The sequence below is a fragment of the Hesperophylax consimilis genome, chromosome 19, assembly GCF_061612785.1.
Source record: "Hesperophylax consimilis isolate HC1 chromosome 19, BYU_Hcon_1.0, whole genome shotgun sequence".
In the NCBI taxonomy this organism is placed as follows: Eukaryota; Metazoa; Arthropoda; class Insecta; order Trichoptera; family Limnephilidae; genus Hesperophylax; species Hesperophylax consimilis.
The window spans coordinates 28,269,401-28,295,723 of NC_142854.1; the positions used below are offsets into that span (position 1 = coordinate 28,269,401).

The 26,323-nt window shown below is 34.4% G+C and overlaps 1 protein-coding gene across 1 annotated transcript in view; it reads right to left on the minus strand.

The window, feature by feature from the left end:
* Positions 1 to 10,842: 10,842 nt before the first annotated feature.
* Positions 10,843 to 26,323, minus strand: part of LOC149415065 (uncharacterized) — a 68,053-nt gene continuing 52,572 nt past the window's right edge. The window contains exons 2-6 of the mRNA XM_089643349.1: positions 24,464 to 24,695; positions 20,715 to 20,897; positions 16,267 to 16,375; positions 14,454 to 14,678; positions 10,843 to 10,929 (exon numbers count right to left, since the gene is read on the minus strand). Coding sequence (XP_089499475.1) covers positions 10,843 to 10,929; positions 14,454 to 14,678; positions 16,267 to 16,375; positions 20,715 to 20,897; positions 24,464 to 24,695 — 836 coding nt within the window. The remainder of the gene's footprint in view (positions 10,930 to 14,453; positions 14,679 to 16,266; positions 16,376 to 20,714; positions 20,898 to 24,463; positions 24,696 to 26,323) is intronic.

Genomic DNA, 26,323 nt, shown 5'->3' on the forward strand with positions numbered 1-26,323 from the left:
TCTTGTGGGGTATTCACATAAAGTCTGAACTGCTTTGTGAATTGATGAATACAAATCATTGAAGTAGAAATTAATCTACTTCCCGACATCCGATCGAGCTGAAACTCGGCAGATAGACTCTGTGTCGATGACAATGCATTCTATCAACTTTTGGTGGCAATCACGCAAACACACGCGGACATATACGTATTCCTCTGAAATCGGGTGACTTTATAGCAGTTTTTTTTTTTTTTTTTTACAGTATTACCGCACAAGAGTCCCAACTGCTCCCGTCTGGAGCCAGTGAGACTATGGCATCCCCAATTGGGGTATGATGTGAGGCTGAGGGTATTGGGGAGGGGAGGGAGATGGGGGAGAGGAAGGTGGGGAAGTACCTGGCTATTCAGATCTGGTCACCAAACACGGCTAAAGCCATTTCAAGCAACGTTTCAATTCTGAATGGTGGTCTTACACCAGGGCGATACTGAGAGTATCTTCCACTCTGGAACGTGCCGCAAATATACTATATATTATTTTAAATTAATTAATTGTGAAATAACACAAATTAATCAAATAAAATTTATTTGCGCACGCCGGGTTCGAACCCGCGACCTTCGGATCTGTAGTCAAAAGCGTATACCACTAGACCACGCCGGCCGTCAAATATACCGTCAAATATATAGGCAGTTAATATACTAAATAAATGTCGATCCTAACCAAGCGGGATTTTGTTCAGTTGTTAGCACGGTCGACTACAGTCCCTGGGGAGGAAGGTTCAATCCTCAGTAAAAGCAAAATTAAAAAAAAAATATTTAAATATATCTATTAATAAAAATAGATGTATTATAGTAAAAAAAAATTGTTTTTTTAAGGGTTGATTTTTTTAATGTTCACCACTGCAGAGAGAATAGAATGTCAAACATCACACTCTAAACACATATTCTTTCATCTCGCGATATAAACCAGTCAATTTCAAATAGTAATGAATAATAATAAATATTGCTACAGTCAAAATAATGGACAAGGATTTTATAATATGTATTAAGAATAGAACCAAAGTTTCTACAAAGGATCTACAAATAAAAACATTTTCTAACCTAACAACCGTCAAACACCAAACCTTTCAACATTATTGCACTAAACTTTATTCGCAAGACTAACTAGAGGATATTCTGATAAAAGTGCTGTATTTAATTTTTTATATGAATTCCGCACAAGAGTGCTAAAGCTTTCCGAAATCAGCGGTCCAGCTCATCAAAGACTGCTAAACCCATTTCAAGACCGGCAATAAGAATGATAGACTTAAGGAACTAAGATTACCAACATAAGAAAAAAGAAGAGAAAGTGGTGACTTGATTGCGACTTTTAATATTTTATCTGGACATTATAGTTACCCTGGCATCCAAGAAATCTTCACCAGCAAAAATATAAATCTTCATGGACATTAAAAACATTTAATAAAACGCCTTTTGCATCCAATCCTTCAAAGAAACACTTCCTTGCAAATAGAGTATTGGCAGCATGAAAGAAACTTCGACAACATATCATCGATTCTACTAATATATGATTATACTAATACAGGGTTTTCCAATAAGAGGTGTTATTTTGAATACCCCGCTATTTCGGTAGATGTTACTTTTGAAGCTGTCATTTTTTGACATTTGACAAGTAGAAACTACGCCATTAATAAAAATGGAACGATACACGCTTCAACAATGCATTGAAATTATTAAAATTCACTTGAGTGAATCAAATGCAAATCATCTTGAGTGATGAGGCCCATTTCCACCTCGGTGGCTTCGTCAACAAGCAAAATTGTTGCATCTGGGGCTCGGAAAACCCAAGAGTTATTGTTGAAAAGCCTCTCTATCTTCAACGTGTGACTATTTGGTGCGGTTTATGGTCCGGCGGAGTCATTGGACCTTACTTTTTTGAAAATGAGGCTGGAGCAACAGTTACGGTGAATGGATTGCGCTATCGAGAGATGATTAATGATTTTTTATGGCTGGAATTGGATGGTATTGATCTAGACAACATTTACTTTCAACAAGACGGCGCTACGTGCCACACAAGCAACGAAACCATTGATCTTTTACAATTGAATATCAAAATAACACCTCTTATTGGAAAACCCTGTATAAACCATTTTAAAGCTCGATTAGATTCTTATTTGGAGAGAAGAAAGGATTAACTTATTTTAAATGTAAAACAATTCCAATTACTGATAAACTTATTGTGAAAATTAAATAATTATTATTACAAGTAATTAAAATCTGGCACTTTTATGAGGACACCCTTTATATACACACGTACTTGACAATCTGTTCTCACGTATATTATATTCTTTCCGAGGAAAAAAAATATTGGAATCGGAAGAAAATAATTCACAGCTACAATGAGGCACAATCTTCCCACTTTCTAAGGCAATCTCCAGCTAAAACACGTCTTTTGCGATGAGTTCTAATACATTTGACAATATTTTATAACCAACATCATCATAATATTTTGCTTTGAATTCAAACATTGCATTTTAAATACATATTAAGTTTTGTATTCAACGACAGTCAATATTATTCTTTGCCTTGAAATAATACAGATATATTATATAATCAAATAAAAGAACACATTACAAACTTTGAATTCAAAAGTCAATATTCCACATTTGACAGCTGTCAGTATCAATATCAAACAAAAGAATGTTGAATTCAACTGTCGATATTCCACATTTGACAGCTGTCAGATATAATCACACAAGAGAACACATTACAATTTTGAATTCAATAGTCAATATTCCATATAGGACCATTGAGGTATATAGATAGAGCTAACATTGGCGTTCGAAGTATGGGTCACAAACATCGGTTAATTGTCCGCTGTGAGAAACCACGAGCTTCAGTCGGTTACAAGCGCTTGCCGGGCACGGGTCTCCGGCGATAACTTCAAAATGATGCACGCTGAGATATTGTACAAGACGTACTGGAAACGACAGGCAAAGGAATGGTATAACCTTTCATCCAAACAGGGTTTTACCATAATCAGAAGAAATATAAATTGACTTTTTAATGTTAAAAAACTCAAGAAGCACTTGAAGTTGGTGCGCCGTTGGTCCGTTCGTTGAGTTCGTTCGCGGTCGGAAGGATTCGGGCGACATCAATAGCCGCCGGACCACCCTTCCTACTTCCCGCACGGGAACAATATTTTATCCGAATTTTGCAAGGAATGTAGACTCTATTTATATATAACTCAATGTACAGGACGGCTGTTGGATACAACCAAAAAGAACAAATCATACATTTTGAATTCAACAGTCAATATTCTACATTATTCAGATATAATCAAACAAAAAATAATGTTTAATTCAACAGTCAATATTCTATATTTGACAACTGTCAGATATAATCACGCAATGGAACACATTACAATTTTGAATTCAACAGTCAATATTCTATACCTGACAACTGTCAGATATAATCACGCAAGAGAAAACATTACAATTTTAAATTCAACAGTCAATATTCCATATTTGACAGCTGTCAAATATAATCAAACAGATCATTTCAAATATGAATTTACATTCAGTCAATTTCAAAAACAATAATTTGGCTAACAAATATCTACAATAATAGATAGGTATATGTAGTTATTGATATTTCCCCTACCGAGGAACAACATTATATTATTTTTTATGAAGTCAGTTGCAATAATATGTTGTTTTTATATAATTAGTTGATATTAGTAGAGATATTCAGGCTTATTACTTATATTATTTGTGACAAATATAATGCATTACATTTTACTGTACCACTACATATTTTTTACGTGCAGGCCCGTGAAAAATCGCGGGATAGTCATAGAGGCGCTATAGCGTACTAATATCTGTTTGAAAAGTGTTTTCACTATTATCACACGAGTAGCAGTGCGCGGGGACCCGATTAGGTAGTTTCCGGTCGCTCGGCGTTAGAGCATTTTAGGTGGAACCAATTTTGTCTCATCTAAATATAATACAGTCGATTCCGCTTAAATGGTATGCCGGTTTATCAGACAGCCGATTATTTGAACCAAAACCCAAAAGAACAGAAACCAAATATAGAAAATAAAACTAATTTTCTTTCGTTATCCACGATATTATTCCATTTAATTTGGATAAAATCTAATCTGAGGTCAATTCAAAACGTTTTTAAGTAAACAAATTTTTATGGGGAGGGGATGCCCCACAGGAGTTCTGAGTTCATTCGGCAGTAATTCGATAGACTTTGCACACGTCGACTTTTCACCGTCCTCTGACATTTCAAGAAGTAATTTTTTGGGGCACTGTTATTATAAAATGTTATTGTTTGTTCATGATTTTTTTTATTTATTTGTATGTATCTTTGATTATTTAATTTTTAGCACATAATTATTAATTTTGTGTGATTAAATATATTTTTTTAAATTCAATAAAGTTTAAAAACGCATTCGAAAGAACTCATGTACATAATATGCGTAGATTTTTTTACCTACCTTAAACATCGCTATTTGGTAGAAAATTTTGGGTCCGATGTGTCTCAATTAAGCAGAATCGACTATACATTAATGGGAATAGTCTGAATTCCCGACAAATCAGTTCCAATTTTGAAAATGAAGCTTAAATTCAAATCAAAAGTTCTAGAGTTCATTGAACCGGAGATACAGACAGAGGCACAACTGAAATTAGTATTTTTAATTAAATTGACAAAGAAATTGAAGTTTGCGAACAAATTCATTTCAACACACTCGGAATATTAATACTTTCATGTGTAAGTAAGTCTTACTTTCGACCAGATTATAATAATACTTATTAATTAAATTATGATATCGGTACATATAGTTACACTTTTTATCGATTATGCATTATATATATTATATTGCATACAACATAGATAATAGAAACAAGAAAGATAGGCCATGAATTAGTATGAAATTGCACGCACAGTGTGTTTTATTGTCTCCGTCGCTTTGTTAATCCGTGCCGTTTGGTCGCATCTCAGCGACAATCGGCATGCTTCCATGCCATATCTCCGTTTGTTTCTATGATCGACGATGTTAACATTACTTTCATCTTCACGGTCATCTCAAAACACATGATTTCATAATAAAATATGGGAGTATGAAAATAAAGATTGTGTAAAAAAAAATTTTCATATGGGTACGGATATAGTTTCCGTATGGAAAACAGTATGAAAAAAAGCATTGCGTAAAACGCCCATTATTCTCAAGAAGTAATACAAGTTTTAACATATTATTAATTCATTTATAATTATTATGCACAAGGCATTGTTCTTTAAAACTCAACCCCTCAGCCAAATTTGTTTTAGGAACAGAAAACACCAAGCTTTATATTCAAATATAGAAATTGACTACAACATAATTAAAATGTACACATATATGAAACCAAAAGTTCCGACAGCAATTTGAGCCAAAAATTTTTGTGAATTATTTTATTAAGTATTTTTGTATTAAACGACAATAAAGCGAGTTGGCAATAATGTTTGTAATACATTTGTCTAGTAAAACATGTATTTTTTTCTTCATTAGTAATATTAGTTCAATGTTTAGATGAAAAAAACTTAGGTGAGCCATTTTTAAAACTTTTTAATGTTTGATTTAAAAATATTTAAATGATTATATGTTTATTTCTAACAATAAAATTTGAAAGGGTATTTCATTACATTTCTTAAACAGTTTTTAGTTTTCGGATACATTCAGAAATACTCCATTTATTTGGATTTGTTTTTATTGGAGCGGAAATACAGACAAATTCTCTTTCGACTTTCTGGCAGGCCTGAGGGATTAAACGTGAGTCGTTATCGAAAACTAAAAAGACCGTAATAAAATAACATTTGCCCAATAATCATTATTATGGTGCTCAACATGTAGATAATACCATACTTGATTAAGTGACATTTTGATTATTCTCTTTAACAAACTCAGTAGAAATAACATCCAAAGGCAAAATGAATGTATAAGATTGACTCTGCAATTGCAGTGCTTTGTACCATGCGTGTTTGCTCAATTCTTCAACACTGCAAACGCAGGGCTTAACCTCTCAGACAAAGACATTTATTTACTATGTGTTCCTTTGAGAACTGTCAAAACGTGATAATTTGTGTTATTTACGAGTTTTGCTAAAAGCATCATAACTCACGTTTTGGGAAACGTAGCCTCATTCTAAAAAATGTTTTGGAAAGATTATGAAATCCACTATCGCATTGTGTTGTTATACGTAAATATTTGCGTTTCTAAATATACATTTTAGGAAAACGTCAAAAATATGTAAGAATCGATAACCATTATTTCAAAGCCGTGAAAAATGTACTTTTTTCTGAGTATCATAAAGAAATAACACTTTATATATTGAAGAAATATAATTAAAAACTATTAGTCACCTCAAAATATTAACCGTCCAAACTAAAATATTTTTAATAAATTATTTAGAAACGCAATAAATTATGAACGAACAAGATGACAGATTCAATCGGCTTAGATAATGCAGTTCTACGTTCCATAGATATTGTCGAATACAGACGCGTAGCGTTATTCATTATCGATACTCTGTTTTTTAAATCATGGCAATCCGTATACTAGTGATGGAAATAAATCGATTTTTGTAAAATCTCGCGCGTTTACGTGAAAAGACGTTCTAATGTCTTGGCCGCTATTATCATATTTACGTCTTTTGACGTTCTAATGTTCTGAGTGGTTAAGTTAAATAAAGGATATATTATATTTTATTTAATAATGAATGCGACAGGTCGGTAAAACCAATTTACAATTTGTAAATAAAAAAAGCATTTAAAATGGAAGTTAGATTGGTTAGGTACACAAGAATTGTTATTTTTGGCACAAATATTAATCATAACATTTTTTTGACAAATGTTTTGTTAGTTATAGGTACTCGAGTTTGGAAGTTTTACAATCAATTCACAAAAACAACTTTGTACATTTATTTTTTAATGTGAAACCGCATAAGAGTCCCAACTGCTCCGAACCGTCTGAAGCCAGTGAGACTATGTCGTCCACAATTGCGTAATGTTGTGAGGCTGAAGGTGGTGGGGAGGGGAAGGAGATGGGAAAAAGGAAGGTGGGGATGTACCTGGCTATTCAGATGTGGTCACCAAACACTGCATTTCAAGCAACATCGGGTTTTATGGGTTTTCAAAATACAAATCAACAAACAGTTTTTAATCCAAGAATGATGAAATTTTGCATGGTATAGCTACTCTCAGTATCGCCCCGGCGAAAGACCAACATTGAGAATTGAAACATTGCTTCAAATGACTTTAGTCCTGTTGTTTTTACCAGATCTGAACAGTTGGATATTTCGCAACATTCCTCTCGCACAACTCTTTCCCCTCTCCACTTCCCCAGCTGTATAATGTACCACAATTGGGGATGCCATAGTCTCACTGGCTCTAGACGGCAGGGAGCAGTTGGGAATCTTATGCAGTTTCACATAAAAAAAAAATTATAATAAAGAGATTTGCAAAACTTATCGATGATTATTTTGTTTTGAGGAATTCTTAAATTTAATAAAAAGAAAAATGGATAATAACTTTTCAACATATTTTGCTTCCTAAAAGTAAACAAATTTATTAATTTAAATGTGATATTGCTTACATACTGCACAACCTCTATAGTGAATTCGATATGAAAAATAAATTGACTGTCAAATACACAAAACACAAAGTAAGCACACTTTTACCTCACATTTTGGGTAAAATCATTGAACAAATTATTATTTTTTTTTTTACATTAACTCCACACAGGAGGCACCGAGGAAAATAATTTCCCTCAGGGCTTATATCATCTTTGGGATTGCTGTGTGGAGTTGATTTTAATCACCAGGGTTGTCACTGGTCTCTTGGTTCCACAGCCGTCTTCCAAGGTTTCTGAGCCTTCTTCGGTTCTTTTTGAGGAGATGAAGGAGTGATCATGGGTCTTGGAGAGACCCGTGTTGTGGGACGTACGAAACGCAGAGCTGTTGAACTTAAAAACGAGTTGTAGGAACCAGCCATTCTCATGTGACAAATGATCATATTAATGAGAGGACGGAACTTTCAGAAATTTAGGAAAGTTCCGAAGATAATATAAAGTCTTCAGAATGTTGATATTTGAGCGTGTGAAGTCACGGCACTGCCATTTAAATTATGAGACACAATTGCATATGTTTTACCTAATTTCACTTTGACAGTTCATAACTGTTAATACAATTATTTCACAAATATTAGTGTCGTCATCAATCCTTTAAATATAATACATTTTCATTAAAAATTAAATAGGAGACATTCTCATTCAAAATAACTTCATTAACACACTCCAAGCGGGAAAAAATAGGGTCTCGTTTGAGAAAATTGATTTTGATTTAAACCTCTATTATCTTTGAAAATAATTAATATTATTTATTTATTTATACTGGGTTTTTACAGACAATCTCTCTTACATGAGAACAATCCAGTTATAACAACTCAGTTATTATACAAATAGGTACAACAATTACAATTAAATCTACTCAGACAGGATAAATTAATTTAACTTTTAATAAACAAAATAAAAATACAAAATTATATGAAAGTACAGAAAAAATAACAGACACAAATAGAGACGCAAGTAATACATAATATAATCAGTGCAATATATTTTTTTGCAATAGCTGAAATTTTTTTCTGAATCCATACAAATTATAGACGAAAATGTCTACTTCAGCACACTCAATCTTATTATATAGTCGACACATTTGAGTCAGATGGTGATATTATTTTTGAATGTATTCAGGTGAAACATATTATGCTGTAGTATCTTAAACAATGAGAATTGGGAAAATTTATTTCAATATTGCTAAGACATAATGCAATATCAAGATGGCCGTGAATTATGTTGCGTAAACATATTAGATCAATGCATCAATGAAAGTTAATATTTGAATTAATTTTTTTACATAGTACAGGGTTTTCCAATAAGAGGTGTTATTTTGAATATTAATTAAGGAATTAATGATTTTTTATAGCCGGAATTGGATGGTATTGATCTGGACAACGTTTACTTTCAACAAGACGGCGCTACGTGCCACACAAGCAACGAAACCATTGATCTTTTACGGGAAAAGTTTCCGGACCGTGTTATCTCTCGAAGAGGTGATCACACAATTGGCCACCGAGATCTTGTGATTTAACACCTTGCGACTTCTTCCTTTGAGGCCACGTGAAAGAGAAGGTCTACGCCAACAGCCCAGCGTCGATTCAAGACCTCAAAGATGGAATTCGAGAGGCTATCGAGGACATAAGGCAGCCACTTTGCGATTTGGTTATGGAAAATTTCATGAAAATGATATGGACCTGTAGGTTTGGTCGTGGTGGTCATTTGACTGATGTTATTTTTCACTATTAACGGCATACCTTCCTCTTTATAATGAAATAAACATTCGATCTTTTATATTAAAAAATGGCATTTTTCTTTGAATATCAAAATAACACCTCTTATTGGAAAACCCTTTAATCACCAACAGTGGCGGCTCACGACTTTTGGGTGTTCTAGATTGCTAATTTTACAAAAAATGTCATTATTGATGTTGTTATAGCTGACGACGATTTTTTGAAAATCTTCACAAAAAAAATCGAATTATCGAAAAAAATAAAAAATCGTTTTCGGCTACAACAACATCAATAATCCATTTTTGTAATATTAGCACTCTAGAACACCCAAAAGTCTCGAGCCGCCACTGGTCACCACACCCTAACTATAAAATTACTGTCTGAAATTAAAACCTACTCTGTAATAAAACTCCATAAACTGAAGTTAATGTCAATGTATGCCATTTAGTGATGATTTATGTATAAAATATGTATTGTATTGCATTACAAAAAAAATTGGTTTGCACTTTCGCACAATCATTAGAATTAAAAAGATTCCCGCATCTCCAGTGACATAAGTGTATTGATCGTATTACCCATTCTTCACATATGGGTTTAGTTAAATTTTCTTTGATTAAATACTCTTCCACACAAAAGATAAGAAGATAAACAAAATGTGAGACTTGTATCGCATCAGATTACAAATTACTATAAGCAATAATTAATCGCCTGAAATATCCATACAAGTTGAAAATATCTCCCGAGTAAAAATAAATGCCGCCGACGGGAATTGAACCCGCACCTTCTGATGTCCGATAAAAAAAAAACCTTGTCTTATAAACATCACTTTATCTTAAATAATTGTACGCCTTTCCCGCCATTCAAGCAGCCGGCATAAAAGGTAGAACTATCCCTCCCGCCGGAAGTGTGTTAATAAAAAAAATAAAACACGACAGAATTTATTTTATGTCGAGGAATATTACCGGTTGAACGCCGACTACGCACAACACTCTCTCATACGGATTATTAACAAACTTTTATATGCAATATAATAGTTGATAAAGATACACAAGAAACTGTATTCATATGTCATAACTTATCACTACAAGTTAACATAATATGCCTGTATTACTTTCAAATTTTCAATATTTTCACAATTCTAATCAGAAGACCGACTACAAAATATATTCTTATACTTCATATCACAAATACAATAATATTATTAATATTACCGTCATCGTCAACCATATCGAATTTCATGCAAACGTACATCATTTTAAATAATCAATTGTACATCATTTAAATAATCAATTGTACATCATTTAAATAATCAATTGTACATCATTTTAAATAATCAATTATACACCATTTTAAATAATCAATTGTACATCATTTTAAATAATCAATTACATACATTGATGTCAATCTTTAAAATACATTGTTAAGGATTATAATCTCACAAGTAAAGCAATATTTTTACATATTATGGTGTGATCTTTTACGTCTGCCTTTCCAGCATGAAACTGTAGCCGTACTCTTGGTCCAGTTGAAACATGCTCTTCTTTTTGATCACGGGAAATTGTATCTGAAAATAAAATAAATCATTAATTTAATAAGTAGTCAGATTGTGTAGTTGGTCTCAAGGTGTGTACCGTCTCGCTCGATGCTTTGTTGTTTGATGCGAAAAAGATTGAAGGACTGTAATTCTTGCTCGACGGTCGACAGAAATTTACAATTTGAATGAGCCTCTTGGTGGTATATACACGGTGTCCGGAAACTCATAGTACAAGCGGGAAACTGGAGAATCTACACCACATGGGGAACCCAAAAAAACATAAAGTTTTTTGATTTGAGCATTTTCAAAAAAAAAAAAAAAAAAACCAAAAAAAAATATTTTTCTGCTATTTTAGGGTTAAATTTTTTTCTGGTGTTTAGGGTTGAACAACAGATGTTTTAACCCTGCAGAGCAGAAATATTTTATGAATACACCGGGTTAAATGAAGGATGATTTCAAAATAATGCTTCAAATCCGAGTTTCTTCATTTGTTTTACTTTCAAATAGTTTTAATTAGTTGGGTACTTTGATCTTCAGTAATAATTTATAAGAATTTGATTAAAAAAAAAAAAAAAAAAAAAAAAAAAATCAACTTCAAACTCGATTTACTCGATAACGAAAGCTCAAATCAAAAAAAAATATACTACAAAATCGACTCCAAATGTGATGTAGATTCACCAGTTTCCCGCTTGTACTACGAGTTTCCGGACACCCTGTATATATGGTGTCTTGTGTCGAGCGTGTGGACGCAACAACGAACATAATTCCAAGTAAACATGTTCGATTGAGCCAAACCGCCGAGCATGACAATACATGTGTACATAGCATAAAATTATATAAACCAAAGTGAGAGAGATATACATATCGACTAAATGGCCGGAGATCACCTCCCGGCCGCTGAGAATCAGGGACAATCCATACATAAACACACACTATAATCTATACATCTGCTCTGATGATGGACACTGTAACGCTGTCCGAAACATTGGCTATAGAAGAAGGAAGCGCAACACGGCATAATAACCCAAAAAATATCAATATCTAATTTTTAAAAAATCGTACAGTGTTCCTGTATATATACTGTAATGGCAAGGTTGTTACATTAAGGATTTTGTAAGAAGATGTGTAGATCCTTTTAGATATACTCTTATCCATGGTTACGGTGTTTGGCACCTCCATCATTGAAGGATTTACCATTGGCTGTATGTATTGCCAACCGCGGATTTTGGGTCGCTACGTTAGCCAAACCTGCGACTGAACCACCGAATCACAGACTTCAAATCGAAGTATTAAATCATTCTTTGCACAACAGTCCAGATCTGTGGGCAACCTCTTGGCTGACGACCGACGAATCCACTTGCTAATTTCTATAATCTAAAACTATAATTTTAAAACAAAGGCATAATTGCGTTTCTCTGTAAAAACAAAAGATTTATTAACAATACGTATTTACAACTCTTAACCATCACATTATCTGTTAACGAAAGATTCACTCACCTGTAAAAACAAAAGATTTATTAACAATATGTATTTACAACTCTTAACCATCACATTATCTGTTAACGAAAGATTCACTCACCTGTAAAAACAAAAGAAACAACATTTAAAGCCCTTATTTCAGGTTTCTTAATAATGTGAGATATTATATTCAGGTGTATTCGGTGTATTTAATGAAATAATGATGACCCTTTTACTTTCATATCTCGCTTTAATTCGCTAATGTCAAAGCTGTCCGCAGTGACATCTAGTGGGCCACCAACTAACTTGTCGGTAACGCGGCAAATTCAAACTTAAAAACACACGCGTATTCGAATGCAAAGTTGTGTTAAAATTTCAAAGCAATCCGTGAAGAACTTTGGGAGATTTAAGATTTTGAACAAACGAACATTTACATTTTTATTTATATATTACATGGTGTTTTTTTGTTCAGTTGAGTGGTTTCAGTTTCAGTCTGTATTTGGTGTCAATATATTATCTATTTATGATTTCCCTATATTGTGTATCCACCCTTTTATTTGAGATTAATATTGTTTTGAGTTTTGAATGAGAGTGGGTTTTTTTTGTATAGTTTAATATCATAGTATAGGACAACAATATAGACATCTAAAGAGCCATGAGTACTCAAATGCAACTGCATCTGTAAACAATGACATCCTAAGATTGAATACTGTCTGGCAAAAATAGGGTTTGTTTCCTAGTAGTAATTATAATGCGATACTGTGCAAATTCGTAACGATGTTGAAGTCAAACTCCGCGGTGTGCAGGATTCGGCGGTGGAAGCCAGGATGTCCGACAAAAATAAACCTTCCTTGAGAGAGCAGGAGCCTTGTCATAAGCTCTTTTCATGTGATATGTCCAGGATGAGCAGATGTCTTCTGATTTCCAATATCCATGGATGTAGTCTCCACTTTTTAAATAATGACGAAATTAGCGAGCGGATTCGTCGGTCGTCAGCCAAGAGGTTGCCCACAGATCTGGACTGTCGTGCAAAGAATGATTTATTACTTCGATTTGAAGTCTGAGATTCGGTGGTTCAATTGCAGGTTTGGCTACCGTAGCGACCCAAAATCTGGGGTTGGCAGTACGGCCAATAAACAATGGTAAATTCTTCAATGTATATCATATTATATAGATGTCACCTGTGACAGGTAAAAACATGCTTTTTTTGAAAAACAGTACAATCTGTTGGACGTAGAAGCAAAAAGTATTATTATTTCTCTATTTGCACAGACAGACTGAACCACAGCAACGCGTGGCGGAGTACAGCTGGTATATTTATAATCAATAAAAAAAAAACACACAATCAAATCCATACTACCAAATTTTAATAATATGTAAATGAAATGCTCAGCACGGGAGATCCCAGTGAGGATAACATTATGTCAATTTGTAACAAAAAAGGAAGATAATAAAACACTTATTATGGTTATGTTATTTCGATAGTAATGTTTTAAAATTGTTATTACATAATCCCAGGACAACAAGGTTCTCAAACTTTTAGAGTTATTTTGTTGTTTATTGTTTATTGCGGTATTTTAAGTAGGTACATAGTCATCTATGTCCTAATACTATCCTTATATACATATAATTATAGTAACACATTTAAAATGAATCAATCACATATTTTCGTAGTTTAATTTTAAATGTTTTTATGTTTTCTTCTGATTTTATTTCTTCTGGTAGCTCTCCAAATATCTTCAACGCTCCGTACATCAATGACTTTTGACTCTGTGTTTTTTCCTGAAGGGGAGTCTCAATTCATTTCTTTTCCTCGTCTCATGTGTGTGTTTGTTCTGTAGTTTATCAATTTTTCTTAGGAATTCACTAGACGTATGGCCATTGATTATCTTGTAGATTAAAAATATGGTATTAAAGTAAATAATTTGTTTCAATGACAAGATATTTAACTCCTTCAACATGTTCTTAATTTTTGTGTATCTATTTTTCTTCAATATGGTTCTCATTGAAGAAAAATAGATAAACAAAAATTAAGTACATTAAATTTGTACATTAAAATTGTGGTTTGCCGCAGATTATAAATATATGTCAATTACCTTGTTAGCGCCAGCCATGCCCCCCAGCCGGCTGTTAAGCACGAAGGGGACGCCCTCCACGCCGCTCCAGCAGTGCGTGGCCAGCGTGTGGTGCTGCGGGGGCAGGGGGGGAGCGGGGCGCGCGCGGAGGGGCGCGGGCGGCGCGGGGCGCGACGGTTGCAGGTAGGAGGGGCTCAGGGACTCGTAGTCGTGGTGGGACGGCGACTCGCTCAGCTTCGGGTATTGCTGGGGAAAATAATAAATCACTTATTATTAATGGACAGACGTAGAGAAAGGGTTATTTAGATAAATAATTGACAGCAGAGCAAATCCTTTTTTATTGAAAGACAAATATTATATACCATCATTATAAGCGGAAGACGTTGCTTGTGTAATGATGGGGGATTTATTCAGCAGAGGAATTGCACCCATGATGCTTTGGTGGGCACTCAATGCATTTGTCAACTCAGCCACTGATTAATTTAGTTTTGATGGCAAAAATTAACTTTTTTAAATGTTCAGGTTTGTTGTTCAATTGTTCTGTTATGTCATGTTTTGTTCTGTTATATTGTGTTGTCATGTATTATTCTGTTTTGTCGTGTTATGTCATGCATTGTTCTTTTATATCTTGGTCTGTTTTTTTGTGTTCTGTTCAGAGATGTGCAAAATGGGTACCCAAAACCATTTGAAATGGAAATGGGTCAAAACTTTTCCATTTGAAAATGCAAAATGCAAAATGGTTTTTAGAAAGGCATTTCAAATGCAAAATACAAAATACCTATTTTCAAAATGCATTGAAAATGCAAAATGGTTTCTCAGGTCAAACAATTAAAATAATTATAGAATTTTTAACCAATTTTGTCATTTAATAATGGACATCAATGTAGAACAAACATATTACATGATGGTAAATCCAAAAACACCACGACTACAGATTATGAAACCACAAAAAATTTGCGCGGGACTAATGTTGCCAACGTAAAAACATAGAAACTGCTATCTATCATTTAATATTATAGCGTCATGGCCCCATGTTCAGTATTTGAATCAGTATTTTTTGTAATGGTATCACTCAATTGCCAGGGCTTCTACCAGGGAGCAACTTGACAAATGTAAATTATCTCTCATAGCGAGGTTGAGGACCGACTGATATTTGGGGCTTATGAAAAAAAGATGAGTGGAGATAGTAGGAAAAATGTTGCAAAAAAGCATTTAAAATGGAAAATGCATTGAGAAAAGCATTTAAAATGCAAAATGCAAAATGGTTTTTAGAAAAGCATTTAAAATGCAAAATGGAAAATACCCATTTTGCATTTTGTATTTCCATTTGAAATGGATTTATTTGAAATAAAGCACATCTCTGGTTCTGTTATCATGTTCTGTTGTCATAATAATAATATTTGGCCGCTATTCTGTTGTCATATATTGTACTGTTATCATAATAATAATTTTGCCATGTATTGTGCATGTCAAGTTCTGTTATGTTTTGTCAAGTTCTGTCATGTTATGTCATATTCTGTTTTTTGTGTTCTGTTTTATCATGTTTTTTATCTCATGGTCTATGCATCTTTGCGGATGCTGTGTGGAGGGTCTTTTTCAGGTGAGGAAGTAGTGAATAATCATGTTATAGGGGGAAGGAAACACAGAGGCCGGCAAATCGTTCCACAGCCGAGCTAAAGTTGAACTCGAGAACTGGTGTTCTGTTTTGTTATGTTCTCTTTTATCATATTCTGTTGATCCAGTTACCCTTTTGCGTGACAGCTGTTGTGTGATTGGGCAATTAACAAACTAAAACTGCTGCACAAAGAAGTAAGTGTGAAGATGTCTCGTGTACCTTTTGCCCGGATGAAGGACTGTTCTTGGTTTCCTGCAAATTGAGCCGGTTCAGTTCGGCCACCAGAAGAGCGGAGGTCTTCTTGGGAGGGCGTTCTGGTGGGGCCCTTCTGAAAACAATAAATCTATTAGAAAAGTTCAGGACGCGCGGGGCTAATTAAACATTATACAGCTGCATGGCGATAGATCCAGTATTCGCCTTTTTCGCTTCTTTCAGAATAATCTGAACAATTAAAAACCAAGCCTGTTCGGTTGAATGAATTTACAGATTAGTGAGTAGAATTTACAGAAGAAACAGCTGGATTTTCGGAACATTTGAGAGTTTGACGTTTTCTGGAATCTTTTAACGTAGATACTAGATAGTCAGTTCGTTTAAAAACGAACATCCAGATCCTGCGCAGAAAAGTCCCACAGTTGACTGCGCTGCAAACCTTTGCCTTACTTTAGCAAACTTTACTTTTCTGCGCAGGAACTGGTTACTTCAATGTGCGCTCTTCAGCGTCCAACGTACGACTGATGTAGATTATTCATACCATTCTCAAACTCTCCCGGTGTCAAAAATATGGTCGCGTGGTTTGCCTCAAGCTAGTGGAAATGATACCCAGTTTCAGGGCCGGCTCTGTACAGGCGCAATAGCGCTCCGATCCGGGCGCCAGCTTGCCAAGACACCAAAGAGCCAAGGCGCTGATAGTACCTAGCACCTAATACATCGCCCTTGAGGTTTTTACTAGTACCAGGAGCCGTTTAGCTCAGGGCTGGCTTTGCCCAGATTGATATGTTAGGGCAAGTGTATGATTTTACAAAATATAAAACAATAAAAAATAGGACTTGACTCTTAGATCAGCAACATCATCAGCTGTAGGCAGACTGATGGAACCTAAGTGCAAGCCAAATACTAAGTTTGGTGATCGCGTTTTCGGAGTATCTGGGCCGAAGGCTTGGAATAAACTCCCTCCGGAACTAAGATCCATAACAAGTCCAACAGAATTCAGGTCTAAACTAAAAACTTACCCTTTTAAGCTGTCATAACCCTTAAATTAAATATACCATTCCTGAGAGAAAGTCCAGTTATATCTAATTTTCCAATTATGTCTTAAGGCGATGCACTACGTCGTGTAATATTTTAAATTGAGCCGCTATCAATAACAACCCTTACGTAGATGGCGATAAGGTTTAAATTCCCGCTTAACACCATCCGCCTGTTTTGATTTATGCAAGAAAAAAACATGGCCAAAAAGTGCCTTTTATTTTATTTTGTGGATGTTCAGGCATAAATATTTAATTTTTTTTCAATCATTTTATAAATGACTTAATTTGCCACATTATACAATAAAATCATAACCGAAAATGGGTTCGTAAGTAGGAGATTTTGAACTTTAAAGCAGTTTTCATAGGCCTTTACATTATTTTTTTCTGGGCTTATAAAAAGACTTATCTAAAAAATACTCGATTATTTCAAAGGCCAAAGATATATTTTACTCGCAGTATTTAATTAAAGCATCTGAAACATTTCTAGGCGACCAAATTTTCAAACCAAAAACACATAATTTTGCATTACTACGTATGGCATCGCCTTAAATCCTGTATCTAATTTTCGCTAATAAACAATAAGTTAATGTTAATGAAGTGTTAATCTTAAGTGACCTACCAGGTAAGTATTGTACTGTATATTATCTTCATATACAGGGTGTATCGGCACGTACCCGACAAACTTTAACCAGCTATTCCTTAGCACATTTGGAGTAAAAAATGTTATGGGCACTTTGCTATCCGGTAACATTTTTTTTAATAAAAAATTTACCATTCATATTTTCACCACATGTCACCAATGTTTTATCCTTTGTCACAGTTTGAAAACCCATCTGGCAATATTTTATTCGAGTTTCGTTGAATGATATACGTATGTACCTACATTGGCGCGCTTTTACAATCACAACGAAATGGCATGGCACCATTCGTCTCATTTTTAACTATTATTATTTAGTGTGTGCGAAAGAGCGAAGACGCTTTTTGACATACTTGCTAATAACAGCTGTTGAACACGAGAAACAATGCCAATGACAGTGACGGAGTGTGGATTTTTTTATAATTTATGTTTTTAATTGAAAAAAAATGTTACCGGACAGCAAAGTGCCCATAACATTTTTTACTCCAAATGTGCTAAGGAAAAGCTGGTTAAAGTTTGTCAGGTACGTGCCGATACACCCTGTATAGTTAGTAGTAACATAGATCATTGTAGAAATGTATTATATATTTGAACAGCGCCCTTGAGGTGATTTTGCACAAAAACGTCGCAATACAAATCATCTAAATATTATTATTATTCTAAAAATGATCATCAAAAAGTCGCTTGGTTTACTACGGGTTAGCATATTTTTCTTTATTTACTTCTGCATATTGGTTACTTATTGTTGCAGTGAAAGATATTTTTAGTTCGCGTGACTCCATTAGGAACATGAATTGAATGATAATAGTGCAGGGCTGATAGTACGGGAATTAATGATTACTGAAGTACAATATACTTGAGTGTAGTATCATAGCATGGGGAGGTGGTACTTCAACTGCACTAGACCCAATCATAAGGCTCAGAAAACAATTTGAAAAGTAATTTTGAGGCTACCTATAATTACAGACTCGAATCTAATTTTTAATATTATGAATGTGTTTGATGTTCGGCAGCTATATGCAAAAACTATCCTAACTCATCAATACTCAAATATACATAATTACTACGAAAAAAGTTCAAATACACGATGCACTCGAAGCAACAACAAAAACTTACTACAAATACCGATAACACATACTACGTTTGGTCAACGAAACTTTAAATACTTTGCGACAAGACTCTAGAACATTCTTCCAGACAGCATATTAACAGTGCGATGTAAAAACTTGGATCAAAAATAAGAATAGGGCCTTCACCGGTGCATTCACCCAAATTTGCAGTTATTGAAGTCACCACATTATTGAGCGAATACATCTTAATTTATTTATTTAGTAAGAAACAAACAGCTTTTATATAATATACAGTGATAGATATAAATATACAAGTTAACTGAAGTCAAGCCACAGAAGTTTCTGTGTTAAAGTTATGTTAAAGTGCATTAGAAATGAAGTTTTAGTTTCTTAAAATTAATTTGGTGTTAAAGGAAGGGGAGAGGAAGAGGAAAATAGGAAGAGGATAGGAGATGCTCCCGATACATTCCATACTCTCATATTAATAATTGATCGTACGCATTACTTCATATCGATATTTCTTTAGGTTATTACCAAAAATGTCAATGCTGTAAAATTTTTATTAGGTATGTTTAAAGGGTTCCATGATAACTCAACATAGTGACAATTCAACACACTTTTAAAAAGTTATATAAAGTCATTAGAAACAATGAAAATTTTTTTTTTTTAACCTTACCTAACCTACTTTACCCAGTTAGTAAATTTTTTGTTTCACCACTTTCCATGACGTTATATAACTTTTTAAAGATGTGATGAATTATCATTGTGATGATTTATCCGGTCACCATTTAAAGGTATTAGGAACTAACACGAAAAATTCTGCCTCAACACAGGCTAGCCTAGTGAGGCGGTGTTTGAGAAACCTCAACTGTACTTATATTTTTTTTTACCTTCACAATATTATGTTTGTATTTTTCTGTTAATTTTATAATCTTAAAAATAAAAGTTACAAATCAATGTACACCATTATATGTATTTATAGTTGTAATGTGTAAACTTTCCTAAATAAAGATATTATTATTATTATTAATAACAATGTTGGTTATCTAGGGTTAAGTGACCAGCTCTGGCTTGGCGGAGTTAAAATAGTCTCTCAAACCTAGCGTACTGTACAGGTCCTGCTATGTTAGGTAATGTCTATTGCCATCTTGGATACGGGAAAGACAAAACTTACGGCCGTTCTTCCCAATCCTACTGATCAACTACTGAGCCGAAATTTTGGCTCAACACTGCTCAAACGCACAACTATGCTCTTTCCAACGGAAAAGTGACAACTGAGTGATCAACCAATTTAAGGAAGCCAAACTACTGGATTAAGCTTGCCTCAGTAAATGACTGGTTATAAAAAGTGTCAACAGAGTGAAACATATTTGCGAGGCCAAGGCACGGTGGCATTAAAGTCAAGCTAATACTTTATTTTTAACATATTTCATACGCTTAAATATTAAATATCGGTTTACGTATTACAGTACTTAAAAAATATATGCATTAATAATAAATACAATAATTAATTCTTCAATGCTAATTTAGCATTGAAAGTTTTAACTTTGATGTCATTTTATTGTTTATGAAAGTGGGATAAGATAAGATAATCAACAGTAAATATGTTTGGAAACAGGCGAATCGAATGTTACTGAATAAATCACTTGGCTGATCGGACCCTGAGATTGATCGTTCGAAATGTTGGGAACAACGGCGGTTAGTGTTTTTAACCTTTTATTTTCTGGTGTAAAGTGACCATTGGGGAGAGAGATGTTCTCATAGTTGCTATCGCCGTTGGTGCCTTCGTTTTGGCGCAGCGGAGACGCCAGTATGAGGCTGCCGGGCTCGTGGAAGGGGGAGCCGTTGGCCGAACCACCCCCCACCTTGTAGCACACCATTACCCCGTTGATCTCCCTGCAAATAATATAAATACAGAGTTAAAATAAATAAAAACCCAACTGTGTTTGAGTCACAAAATAAGATAATTATACCCTAAAACAAGGAAATTGGTCTACAACACCACTGTAGCATCCCACATGAATTACTGCACAAGTGTCATTTTTTTAAGCAATAAAACACAAGTCAAAAGAATAGAAATAATTCAGAACAGAGGCATGAGGTCTATATTTATTTATTTATTAATTTTTGGGAAATCGACAGTTTACATTTATTTCAGTTTGGACATATAGCCAAAATAAAACCAATTATGGATTTCCTCCTTGTGACTTTGCCTCTACTGAGACAGCATAATAATAAGGAATAAGTAAATTAAATTTGTAAGAAAGGAATATGAATTTAATAATTTATACAAAATAAAAGATTATATAAAATGAAAAATTTACAAAACAAAACATTTATAGCCATGGAGAGGGGTTGTAGATATAAATCAAATCCTAATAGAAATATAAACAATAGAGACATAATATTATTCACAAACCATCAGAGAAATATTCTTTTATACACCTCTTGTATTTGGTAGGTTCACAACTGAAAATATCCACCTTGGATAATACGCTATTGTAATTATTGCATAGTCTGTTCAGGCAACAATTCTGCATAGAGTTCGTTTTGCATTGATCCACCCTGAACAGGATACAAGAGCGTGTTGAACGCGCAGGTACATTGAATTGAATCTTGTTTAGCAACTCTGGGCATTGAATATTATTGTTAACTACTTTATACAGGAATAGTGCATCCTTATGATGCCTCCATACACTCAGTGAATCAATTTTAGAGTATGAAGCTGCCTCTGCATAATTATTAAATATATATTGTGTAGTAGCAGATATACTAGGATAAAAACAATGCAATGCCAACTCAATATTCAATAAGTGTGTGGCCACGTTTAGTCTATAATACCCTAGTAATGTTATCAGATTATATGTTAAAGAGTGTTAGTATTAATAGTACAGTCTATGGCTATCCTACGAGAAGTTGCAACGATTTTAGACTTCCTAAGACAAATTTATGGGAAACACAAAACAATATTTATTATAAATATTTTAAAACGTTCGATGAACTCCATTTGAATGTTAAGGAAGACAAAGGTCTTGCAGTTTTTCGTTGGTTATGTCTCAATGTTGTGAAGTCCTAATACTAGTATGTAGGTAATGCAATATCTTTATAGTAGTTTTAAAATGTTAAATTTTATAACTAAATAATAAATTCTGATTCTGTGCAAAGCAGGGCTGATTGATGATCTGTTGTTAACAGACCGATTACCAACTCTAATACACAGACACAATGTAGGCACGCTGAGTCTGTTCCACAGGTATTTCAATGGAGCCTGCTATAAGGAGCTAGCAGAATTGATCACTTGTGCACAGGTGCACTACTGCAAAACTTGACAGACACCCGTTCACAGTTGATGTTGGCTTCATGAAATCATGGACGTTCGATAAAGCTAGACGATATTGACGTACTACATCATCTATGGTTAGTTAGCGGTATTTGCAAGCACGGTCAGAATAGAGGCGAATAGATACGGCCCCCGAGGTGTTGGAAAAGCTGTCAATATGCGTAACTTTTTGGATAATGTCGTTCGTTACGCAAAATAAATGGCTTATTAATGAATGAGGGTGAACTAACTACAGGGTTTTCCAATAAGAGGTGTTATTTTGATATTCAATCGTAAAAGATCAATGGTTTCGTTGCTTGTGTGGCACGTAGCGCCGTCTTGTTGAAATTAAACGTTGTCCAGATCAATACCATCCAATTCCGGCCATAAAAAATCATTAATCATCTCTCGATAGCGCAATCCATTCACCGTAACTGTTGCTCCAGCCTCATTTTCGAAAAAGTAAGGTCCAATGACTCCGCCGGACCATAAATCGCACCAAACAGTCACACGTTGAGGATAGAGAGGCTTTTCAACAATAACTCTTGGGTTTTCCGAGCCCCAGATGCGACAATTTTGCTTGTGGACGAAGCCACCGAGGTGGAAATGGGCCTCATCACTGAAGATGATTTGCATTTGATTCACTCAAGTGAATTTTAATTATTTCAATGCGTTGTTGAAGCGTGTATCGTTCCATTTTTATTAATGGCGTAGTTTCTACTTGTCAAATGTCAAAAAATGACAGATTCAAAAGTAACATCTACCGAAATAGCGGGCTATTCAAAATAACACCTCTTATTGGAGACCCTGTATATATCATCCACAGACTCAATTAATTCACCTAAGATGCGATCATTGATTCTGTACCAGCTTACCTCATGTACATTAACTCATTTTAGTGTCAAAAATTCATAGAGAGATGCGCCAGTGTATATCGATTCTGATTTATTGCGTTACCGACATCGGCCTGGACATTATCACGGCAACCGTGTTCGGGAAATTGGTATAATATCATCGGTAGTTACGCCTATCGATCCGCTATTGTAAAGTTATCATTTCACTGTGCTAGACCTCCAGTTTGTTTCTTTGATTCATTTTTGTGTAACTTGGCTCGCATGTGGCTGCCGGTATCTGTTTTTCCTCCTTCATACGGGCTTCTTCAAGACCAGTGTTGGCCAAGTTAGCATATTATATGCTAAATTTGGCATAATTACTCCATGTTTAGCATAATTATTATGCTTTTAGCATATAGCATATTTATCTGGCTTATTTTTACAGAAACACGAAAATAGTAAAAAACCAATTTTTTAACTAACAAAAATGATATCCATTGAAAAACTGGTGTCTCAATGGAGAAACATAGTTCACATTAAATGGGAATAATGAATTCCACTGTAGAGTTTTGGAATGAAGTCAAGCAATATAAGGATGCAGCTAATAATAACCCCTTCGGTGATTTATGTCAGTTTGCAATGTCTATTTTAACATTGCCGCATTTAAACGCGGACATTGAACGTGTATTTAGCCAAATGAGTCTGGTCAAAACAAAACTCCGAAATCGTTTGGCGGTGAGAACCCTGAATGCCATTTTGTACGTGAGATTTGGCCTAAAGAGAGCAGGAAAGTGTTGTTATTCTTACACTGTTCCTGATGAAGTACTACGCTGCATTGGGACCAAAGAAAGTTACGACTCCGTCTCTCAGCCTTCCACATCAGCTGCTATTAATGAAGAAGAAGAAGATGAAGATATTGATTTTTATTTCACTGATTTTATTTCTGAGTTAAATTTATGTTAGCTTTTTTGGCATTTTTTAAAGTAATTTAGCATTTTTCTGGCATATTTTTGCCATCACTCTATTTCTCAACAAATACTAAGTTAAATTTATGTTGGCTTTTTTTTGGCATTTTTTAAAGGAACTTAGCATATTTCTGGCATATTTTTCCCATCACTCTAGCATATTTTGAAGTAATTGAGTTGGCAACACTGTTCAAGACCCGTATTAATAAATCCCTTCCCACTCCTACAGCCCTTACCTTAATCCGGCTCATAACGCTGCCCAACCGATATCGATATAATTCCCCTGTCATTATACTACAGTCACATAAAAAATAATAATTAGCGCAAGCAATGCATAGAACTCACCCAGCATACTGGAATCCCACGGGCGCCTTCTTGAGCCGGCTGCACAGGATGATGTCGGTGAGGGGGGCCTCGGGCTTGGTGGGTGCCGGGGGCGCCAGCAGGTAGCAGAGCTGCCGCTTGCGCCAAGCGCGCGCGCCCCCGTCCGCCGTCACGGGCAGGGAGCTGTACCCGGCGGGGGGCGGCTCGGACGACGAGATGACGCGCAGGGCGGACACGGTGCGTCCCGCCATACCTGAAATATAATTCATAATCATTAGACTATTTAGCAGGGAAGTATTGAAATAAAGGTAAATACATAGAAAAGCAGGAAATACTTAATCAATGAGAAACAATTATTTCAGTAATCGAAAATGATGAACCAAATTAAATCTTTTCTTCACACAATGTTTTGACATAATGATGTTAAAATAGTTTTCTAGGCAAGTTTATTTTTTTATTTTTGAATTAACCCCAAACTAAGAAACTATTTTGGGTTCCTAGGTTCGGATTTTGGGTTAAATAAGAGAAGAAAAGAAACTAACCGTAAAATTTTCACATCAATAAATAACAATTGCCGTCAAATTAACAATAACTACATATTAAAAACATTATTTTCCATTTCCGAAAACTGTAATAGTTTCTTCTCATTATTATCTAACTGGTACAAAACGTTTTTTTTTCCATTTTTCTGTATATTTAATCAAATGCATTACCAAAACTGTACCGATATTGTAGCTTTGATTCGTATACAAATACACTTAATTTTAATGTAACTGCGTACTCCACAGGCTCTTCCGTCTTATTCAAAGTGTGAATCCATGCAAAACAAATTGTAAACAAAATTCTTGCTTGAACAGACTATGTAATAATTACAATAATAACAATTTTATCAAAACAAATATCATGTAAAAATAATACGTAACAAACTAATAATCAATTGTAAGTATTTTTTTTATTATTTTATCAAAAGTGGACAGTTTCAATTGCGAGTTGAATAAATACACAAAAGTGCATAAAATAACGTATTTCTGAAATTTCAAGGTTAACTTTTCTATTTTAAATTTAATTTGTTTTATGTACATCCTCCTGTCTTCTTATTGTTTTATGTACATCCTCCTGTCTTCTTGTTGTTTTATGTACACCCTCCTGTCTTCTAATTGTTTTATGTATATCCTCCTATGTTCTTATTGTTTTATGTACATCATCCTGTCTTCTTGTTGTTTTATGTACATCTTCCTGTATTCTTATTGTTTTATGTACATCCTCCTGTCTTCTTGTTGTTTTATGTACACCCTCCTGTCTTCTTGTTGTTTTATGTATATCCTCCTGTCTTCTTATTACATATTTATATTATGCATTTTGTTTTACATCATTTTGCTTTGGTCTCATAGAAATCGCTGTATCTCCCTTACTGTCATGGTGAGAAATATTAACTAAACTGTGTTAGAAAGAGAAAACACCGAGCTTTACATTCAAGTAGAAGTTAACCACAGAATATTAAAAGATGAACAACTCTATGAAACCAAAGGTTCAGACCGCAATTTGAGAAAATTTTATGAAACTTTGTGAATTTTTTATTAATTATTTTTATATGAAACGACAAAAAAAGGTGGCAGTAATGTTTATAATACAATAGAGGTCAAAAGTCTGCAATAGAGGTCATCATTAAGCCCATAATCATGTTTTATTTAAGACCCCGCGTACCCAATTTTTACCGATTTATAACAAGTTTTTAAGTTCCAAAAAAAAATTATTTTTGAAGATAATATCTAAACTGAATATATCTGAACTGTTTATGACAATCAGAAATATTTTACGTAAAAAAGAATTGAAACTCATCTATGATGCTATGTGTGGGTCACTTCTAGACTTAGTGCAAAA